Source organism: Pogona vitticeps, chromosome 6 (genome assembly GCF_051106095.1).
Source record: "Pogona vitticeps strain Pit_001003342236 chromosome 6, PviZW2.1, whole genome shotgun sequence".
NCBI lineage: Eukaryota > Metazoa > Chordata > Lepidosauria > Squamata > Agamidae > Pogona > Pogona vitticeps.
Window position 1 is genome coordinate 30,103,434 of NC_135788.1, and position 8,965 is coordinate 30,112,398.

At 39.6% G+C, this 8,965-nt stretch overlaps 1 protein-coding gene across 11 annotated transcripts in view; it reads right to left on the reverse strand.

Moving 5' to 3' along the window:
• ETV1 (ETS variant transcription factor 1) overlaps positions 1-8,259 on the reverse strand; it is a 91,673-nt gene extending 83,414 nt beyond the window's left edge. For 2 of the 11 annotated variants that reach the window (XM_073003251.2, XM_073003247.2), the window contains exons 1-4: positions 7,932-8,072; positions 7,178-7,323; positions 6,340-6,427; positions 4,403-4,450 (exon numbers count right to left, since the gene is read on the reverse strand). In XM_073003251.2, the coding sequence (XP_072859352.1) occupies positions 4,403-4,450; positions 6,340-6,427; positions 7,178-7,222 (181 nt within the window). In that variant the 5' untranslated portion in view covers positions 7,223-7,323; positions 7,932-8,072. Of the gene's footprint in view, positions 1-2,986; positions 3,830-3,860; positions 4,345-4,402; positions 4,451-5,327; positions 6,071-6,339; positions 6,428-7,177; positions 7,770-7,931; positions 8,073-8,172 lie in introns of those variants that run through there. The other 9 variants (XM_073003248.2, XM_073003250.2, XM_078377161.1 and 6 more) reach the window with 9 other exon arrangements.
• Positions 8,260-8,965: the final 706 nt, after the last annotated feature.

Below are 8,965 nucleotides of genomic sequence, written 5' to 3' on the forward strand. Positions count from 1 at the left end.
TTTATTTAAGCGCTGTACCAAAAAGCTATGGAGTCAGAACCTTAGACATTAAAAACTACTCCAACTTTGTCACCGATCAGGGTGAGATGACCTCATACACCACACCCAGATAACTGGACCTTCAAATTTTGAAAGGGGTGTGTGTGCTCTGTTCATAGCAAACACTTCACCCACAAGAGGCAATACTTAAAACTTCCACAGTGCTCATAACACACACTTTTGTTTTATCAGCAGCAGATATGACACATACTCTTTCAGAAAGTTCAGTCACCAAAGTTAATCTTATTCAGTAGCCAAAACATTTTAAAGAAACCAATTGCTTATTACATGGACATCTTGTGCAATCTTCTACACACAAGGAGGATGGATTGAAGCAATTTCTTCACATATCTCTTTGAGTTGTAAGCTAGTCTAAGTTAACATTTCAGATACTTTGTCAAATCAATACTAACGTTGTCAGAAATAGGGGTTTCATTCTCATATAACGTTTATGTTAAAGTTATTCTACTTATCTGTTTAAGCATAAACTAATATACATTTAAAAATACACTTCTCTTTTGGTTTATTTTTCTTTCATCTGGAAAGGGACTCATCCATTACACAGCAGGCTTAGTCATATATATATATATGAGAGACTATATATAAAAGACCCTGTATATATACCGTGTTTCCCCAAAAATAAGACAGGGTCTTATATTAATTTTTGCTCCAAAAAACGCATTAGGGTTTATTTTCAGAGGATGTTTTATTTTACAGTCATGTCATCTTCTCGTCGCTGCATAATGTTGCACAATGGTGGAGGGCGGGGTTTCACTTAACTAGGGCTTATTTTTGGGGTAGGGCTTATATTATCAGCATCCTGAAAAAATCGTACTAGGGCTTATTTTCAGGTTAGGTCTTATTTTCGGGGAAATGGTATACACACTCACGCACACATGCGTACGTACACATCCACACACACACGTACACCCCCCCCTCTCTCTCTCTCTCTCTGTGTGTGTGTGTGTGTGTGTGTGTGTGTGTGTGTGTGTCTACAGAATGTGTATGTGTGTGGCTACAGAATAAACAGCAGGGGTTTCCCACAATGGAAAATACATTACATTCATATTGGAGCTGATTATTTCAAGTAAATAATTCGGTTCTCCTTTTCAGCAACAACTTAATGCAATACCTACAAATTCAGTACAGGACGTTTACAGACACACAAACTAGCACACCATACTATTAATGCTTTTATCAGAAGCGCCATGGCCAAAGGAACTGCTACCATCTGAATAGCATTTAATAGGATGTCATACTCATGCTTTGAGATACAAACACAGATACTGTACTTATATTAAAACACCAGTATAAATTACTCAAATACACACTTTTTCCTGGTGGGGGGAATAATTTATATTTCTCCTTGCATATAAAGTAGTAGAAAAACTTTATCCAGGACTCTGCAGCACCCTCGTGCCACAGGATAGGACATATTTTTGAATGGGTTTGGCACAGTGTACACATCACACAACTGCAACAAAAGGAAATGGCCTGTCTCTATTCACCACTTTGAATTATTTTCCACCTCCAATACATATGTAAATCCCATTGTTTCCAAATGGCACTTTTGTGGATACATTGAAAAGAGAATAGACTGTTTATGATTAGTCATTTTAAGCAACATTCTGCCCAGAAGAATAGGGATACTGATAAATATGCAGCTGAAGCGCCTCAACTATTAAAGACAATTCTTTCCTTTCCACCACCCCCTCAATCTCGCATAACCAGAGAGCTAAACATGCTGCTGGTGTAAATAGGCAGATTTTTCTGACCTGGTTACTACCTAGTGAGAACTCTGAACCCCTAGGAGAATTCTGTCAATTACCACTGCTCTAGCTTTTTGAAAAGGCAGGGGGTGGATGAGAAGGTCATAGCTACATTCCTGGGTACAGAGCATCATGAAAATAAGTATACAAACAAACAGTAAGGATGCCAATTTCACAGCACTGTAGCATCACAAACAATTAGGAGGAGATAAATGGACAAAATCAAGCAATGGTCAAAATACAGGACTGGTTTTCAAGCGCAGCTCTGTGATGAGAACTTCAACCCTGGCGCAAATATTGTTGGCACTGTGTAGCAGGACACTTAACAGCTCTCCCCCACCCCACTCCAAGAAAAGGCAGTATGAAGTTGTAGTTGTGAAAGTCTAGCTTTAAAAACTTTCCCTTCCTTTCAATATTCTCCTCTGTCTTTAGCACTTTCAAAAATTACTGGACCAATTGCAACTTTAAACATTAGTTTAATTGAAATTCAAAAGGGCATGTCTGCTCAATATACAATCTAGACATAGTTGTACAGCATTTTAGTTTAAGCAATGTATTTCACAGCAACATTTATATCTTACTTATGTTCAGTCACAGGAAAGTGCAGACCTATAAATCACTCCACAGATATAAGTCCAAAGGTTTTCAGTGGGGCTTAACCCCACGGAGTTATGTTTTGGATTGCAGTTTAAAATCTTAATTTACTATTAATTTAATCTTAGTTTGCAGGGGGATGGGGATGGGGATGGGAGAGAGAGAGAGAGAGAGAGAGATTACAGATTTGGGAAAATGTTTCCAGATTCTTTCTTCACATATAGAATAGTTTGAGATTACTTTGAATGGAATAAATATATGAGGATATTCCAATGATTTAAAACTAGAAATTCCACAGCAAGAGCACTGAATTTATTTCATCAGTTAAATTTCAACATCTAGGACCTACCATGTCCTGAAGTCCAACACATCCCAACAAACTGTACATTTCTTGTTATTACTATTATTACTATTAACTGCATCATTCAGCATTGGAATCAAGACTCCTGCCCAAATTTTTATAGTTTTCACAAGTTGATTTATTACAATTACAATTTGAACATATGCACAGAAGTCTTCACAATCTGGTTTAATCAAATGAATTACAAATTCGGGCATATTCAAAGAGCTTTAGTAAAAGTTACCTTTGCATAATGAGGCACTGCTGCATTTTAAGAGAAATTTCACTGCAGTTGATCCAGTGACAAGTGCTCTTCCAATTTAAAGTTTACTGTCTCTCAGTTATATTGTTTACCTGGTTTCTCCTTACTAATGCCAGTTATAAAAATCCTAGTTAGCGACAACAGATTAGAAAAAGAATACAAAAGCATACACTATATACTAACTACTTGGCAAACTGTATGGAGATATTTAAAAGCTAGTCAAACTATATCATTATAGCATTTCCTCTTTTCTATGTTAAGCAACCACATTAAGCTTTTCCTTCAGCTTCTCCTCTCCAAAAGAAACAGAATGTCCATTCAAGAAACAATAATGCACATTCAGTAAAAGATTTTAAAAATGAATACTGAAATCCTATGAACGCTGAAAGTGCACAAACAAGTCAAAATACATACACTATATTAGTTGTAATTAGAGGCTTAATTCAAAGACCCCGCTTTTCTAGCTAGAAGTGTATATATATTTAGGAATGCAGAGAATACATTAAGAAATCTTCATGTTGGAAATGAACAAGCTTGAAAAAGAAGCAAATTGTCACAGAATAAAATGTCACCATTTCAGTTAGAAAATATTTCTCATCAAGAAGCCACTTCCCTTGCTTTTGCAAAACTTCTCTTAACATCTCATCGTGCTCAAGACAAAATTAATACCTATTCCACTTCAGCTTTACCCCCTCTCCTTAAAACCTGCCAGCAAAGCAAGGGCAACAGCATCATATTTCAAATCATCACAGTCACAAGAAACAAGGAAAAGCCAGTTTCTCTTTTCTTAAAAGCCTTGCAAAATAAATCTAAAAACAAAATAAACCTCACTGCTCCTCAAATATGTGATACACACCTAACGTTCTGTGCTGTGAGCAAGGTGGGAAGAAGACACTTGCACTTAAATCTTGAAGCATCCCGTCCTGATGAACCCAGAGAAACTATGTTCTGCCATCAGAAAAGTACTTCCACCAGAACACCAAACAATTGTATGCACTGCTCTAAAGGAAAGAGCAAGCCCAGTTCTGGCTGTATGCAGTCTCCTGAGGTACAATAATATAAACCTGATCAATTGCAATTAAAATCTGAAGAGAGGCTTGGAACTTGAAGTCTTGGTGCATTAGTTCTTGCCAAAAGCAGATGTGATTGTGAGCTGGAAGCAATTTCTCCTGGTAATTTGTGATGACATTGGGTAGAGCAGCCCCAGAGTCCCCAAAGACAAACTCATCAGAGGCTCTAATGTATGCATGACACATGAGGTGGCTCTTTTAGAGCTCAATTAATTGGGCTGAACATTAAGACAGCAAGTTCAGGACACTTTCCCCCTCCCCCTTTCTTCCAGAGTTAGGATTCCCCCCCCCCATTTTTCCCTTTTTTTGCAAAGACTCTCCCCCTTACCTTCTGCAAGCCATGTCTCCTGTAATTGGCTCAGATCTTGAAACAGTTCTAGGAAAAGAGGAAGAGATGGATAAAGGACGTGTGTATTACTCATTTTAAAATAATGCTTAAATATGCACTCTCACTAGCTCTTCTCTTTTCCCCCCAAAGACTTGTTAATTCTCTTTTGGCTAAACGTGCATAGATCCCAATCACAATGAATTATGATTATTATTATTTGGACTCTGTAAGGAACATGGGAGTGATTCTATTTTACTGAGCAGTACTGATCAGTTCCTTTTCGAACTAACCTGTACAAATGAACACACAATTTCTGTTTCAATTTCTGCAGCCCGAGGCACGCATACTTCTCAGTAAGTTCCCCTGAAGTAACAGGGAATCCGGAATGGACATGCCCAGGATGGTGTTCTTAGACATTTACACTCCCTGCACAATTATGTGTGTGCCTACTCTAAAGAAAGCAGCATTCAGTCCAGTCTCATAGGATTCTGAAGCTTTTAAAGACAGTGTGCACAAAACTGTGTAGCTTTTTAAGAAACACTCACAGATCTATTTCAGCCTTATCTTTGATAAGCAGCACTACAAAAATGGTAAAGTAAAATCCATGCATTATTTTTTTTAGGCAAGGCAGTTCCATATCAAAATAAAACAAAGTTTTTTAATATAAACTTCATCTGTTTATTTTATTTCAGGAACAGCATTCAGTGTGTTTTAGTTGATATGCACCAAAGTCTGTATCTGTGCAGAATTTGAACCCAATGTTTGCATTTTTCAAGAATGAAGTCATTCTGGTTTAAATGTATTGTCTGCAAGGCTGAAACAGTTACCTCAACTTGTGAAGCTATCTATCCAAATAATCAAAATGTCCCCATTACAGAAAGGGGGTTGGGTAAAATAACACTTACCAATACTTACCAATACTTACCAGTTCCATATTATTGCCTATCATACTCTGCAGGCTCAGTAGATATTTAGGATGTGTTGGTTGCTGGGGTCCCCAGTGAATGAACACTGTCTCAACTGCTGAATATAATTTTAAGGACTCTGAATCCAGATAGGACCTTAACTGCTTTGCTTGCAGTCTGAGTAAAGTGGCGCAGGAGCCATGCCCATGGGCTTTTGTTACAGGGTACAGACAATGTAGAACAGCAGAGCTGTGTCTCTGTAGAACAGCTGATCTTTTTCACTGCAACAGGGTTTGCATAAATATCCCTAGCCTGTAAAGCCACGTGTTACAAGTGACACTACAGAACAGTGGAAGAAACTCTGGAAGTTGGTCCTGTGCAGTTAGTTGCAAAGAAAGAGCTTGTGAGGAGGGTTATAGTGTAGGAGCACCATGTCCCTATTGCACCTGAGATTTCTATGGTGTTGTCAAATGTAATTACTAAAATCAAGAGAACAGTGAAACGAAGGCCTCTATTCTTTCCTCACTTTGCTCGTGTGGTCTACACTCTGATATGGGCAAGTGGTCAGTGGGAGGTTTTTCAGCATTTCTCCAGAAATGAAGTGGCAGGACAAGGAAATTTAGGAGTATGGAGGGTGGCAAGGCCTAAAAAAAAAAAGAGTTGTGTGTATATCCTTTCAGGAGCCCTCCTTTCAAATGTTTCCAAGTTCTTGCCCCAGGTGTGCGACATTATTTATGTCCCTATGGAACAGCAATATCTAACACAGAGAAGGTGAGCCAAGAAGGTACAGCTAGTTAGTGAGGAACTGATTTTATCAGGTGGTGTCATATCATTAAACATGGTTTTCCTCCCTCATTTCTATAAATAGATGCAGACAAGAATCCAGAACTGGTGGAGCATGGAGAGGGAATTTAACATGCACACACATGTACACCAAAATATTAAAAACACATCACAGAGCATCTTGATCCTAACAGGGAGAGCCAATGCAGTTTCTTCAAACACACACTTACACACCCTAGAGATCCTCACCTTCTGAATCATGAGCCAGATCTCTGTTAATGAATTTTCTTTTCCTGACATTTGTTGGTCGCTCATTACAGTTTCTCCCACAGGGATTCTACAAATAGAGAAGACTGGTTATTCTTTTTTTTAAAAAAATGGCAAGTCAACAATCCACACTAGTAAATCTTTAGAAAATATTTTTTAAAAGTATTAATATAAAGATAGCTTTCCAATTGACACAAGGGCTAATTTTGGACTAGTTTACAAGAAATATTTGTCTCAAGCCACCTATCCAAAAAAAAAAAAAAAAACCCTGCTTAGATTACACTTTTCAATGCAAGACAATATTAAGCATAGGAAATATTTTTAGCCATTTGCAGTGCTAGGACCTACGCCACCATATTTTTTAAATAATCAACCCCTTCATTTAAGCTTGTTGAAAGAACAAGGAAATGATAACAATAGGTTGTTTTACTTTTTAGGTTTATTTGTGAAAATGCTTCCAAAGCCCTTCAAAAAATAAGGGTTAAAAAGGTAGAGCTGTTTTCTTTCTTCTCTGGGTGCCAAGCAAATATAGACAGAAACTTTGAAAAGAGCTCCCAGCTGCTCTCTTTTTCCATTAACAGTGGAGAGAGAAAGGTACGCTTGTTTTTATCCTGCTAGGAACCGTATTCAAAAGAAAAGTCAGAATTCACTGAAACAGAAGTCCATCTTGCAAGTAAGCTACAGGAAATCTACACCCGAAGTATAGCAAATAATTTCTCCGGCAAAAGCTTTTCTCCTCCTCTCCCCCTTCCCCATTTCACCGTTGCCCCCCTTCCCAGAGAGACCCAAAGTTTAAACAACTTCGGAACTGATCACTCACATTGGTGACCATGTAAGGCACTTGCTGGTCATAAAATCCGTCCATTCTGCAGCCTTTAGAGGAGTATTATTTTTTAAAAAAATGCTGTTGTTGTTTTCTGGACATTGGACTTTTGAGATTTCCTCCAGATGCAGCCTCCAAGCAGCCTAAAAAAAAAAAAAGCACAAACAAAAAAACCGAGAACACAAAATGGCTTTTAGAATTTTTTTCCCTCCCTCCTAAAAAAAAAGTCATGAATGAACCGCTTAAATTTGCATAGCTAATGATCCTCCAAGAGTCCCATTCATAAACAGACAGCCATACACAGAGAGAGGGAGAGGGAAAGAGAGAGAGCCCTCCTCCTCGGCTTGCCTTCCTCCGGGTGACAAGCAAGAGCCGGAAAAAGACAGCCGGAGATAGGAAAGGACTTTTTTTCTTTTTCTAAAAGAAGAAACCGAATCGGGGAGGAAAGCTATTTATTGACATGCTCAGGTTGTGGAGCAGTGAGGTGGGCGCGCGTTATTTTGTTTTGTTTGGAGCTGTGGGTAGGTGGCAGCCCGGCCACTCGTGTGCCCAACTCGTAATGGCGCACTCCGAACGACTCGCGTTGCACCTAACGGGAGTAACAAAAGAGACACAGAGAGCGAGCAAAAAAATAAATTAATTTAAAAAGCACAGAGAGAGAGAGAAGGCGGAGAGCTGCCTCCTCCTTCCAAACCACAACCCCAGAGCCACGGACAACAACAACAACAACAAAGTTGCTGCGAAAACCCACCTGAAGGTACCGCAAAGACGACCGGCGGCGCGCGCCAGTGCGCGCGCGCACGGCACCCGCGGGCGCGCGAATTTATATATATATATATTTATATATATTTACACACACACCACAGGTCCCTGCAAATTTAATGAAAGCAATAATTATTTCCCCAGCGCGCGCTCTCGCTCTCTCTCTTTCCCTTTCCCCCCCTCCCCCCTCCCTCCCCTGACTTGTCTTGGAAGCGAAGAGCGCCACTGACACCGCTGGTTTTTCCCCTCAGCCTCTCCTCCCGGGGCCTCCAAGCCAAACTGATGGCTCTCGGCATCCTATTGGCTCGCCGCGTCTTTCACAGGATCAGATTTCGGTCTGTCAATCAGAGTGGCTTTCAACCCCCCCCCCTCGGGAAAAATGGAAAAGCCGGATTCTTCCGGATTTTTGAAGGGGATTCAACTTTACTCCCCCAATAACTCGGAATAGGGTGGGTGGGGAAGGAAGAGACCCCAATATCTGCAAATAATTCCCCCTTTGTGGGAAAGGCTCTAGGTCTGTGGGGATCCCACTGTTTCTGCCCCTCTGGTATACAAAGGTAGTGAGTGGGTCCATGAATTTTGGATCTCACAACTTTGGGAAAGTGGGGACATGGCTCCCTTTGTGCCAGGAAAGATATAAACAGGACACAAATTAATACTATTTGTGTTGTTCCTCAGAAGTCTCTGGTGGCAACCCCAGGGCCCAAAGGTTGCCAAAGTCGGCAATTTCCCTCCAAAATCTCCCCAACATAATCACTGTTGTCAACCTGTGCAGCCAAAAATGTAGAACATTGTTCCCAACTTTATGCAAAATTACGTTACAGGAAAGTGGTATGAATTTAGGATGAATTTTAGGAATATTTTGATCAGAATAAAAAAAATATTGTGCAGGTTCTATGGTTTTGTGCATAAAAACATGAAACATAAATGTTTACAGGTGCCAAAGGAGGGAGTGGTTCTATTATTGTGAGTCAAATGTGTGCTATTTGTATTAAAATAACAAGACTAGCATGGTTCTGTTAT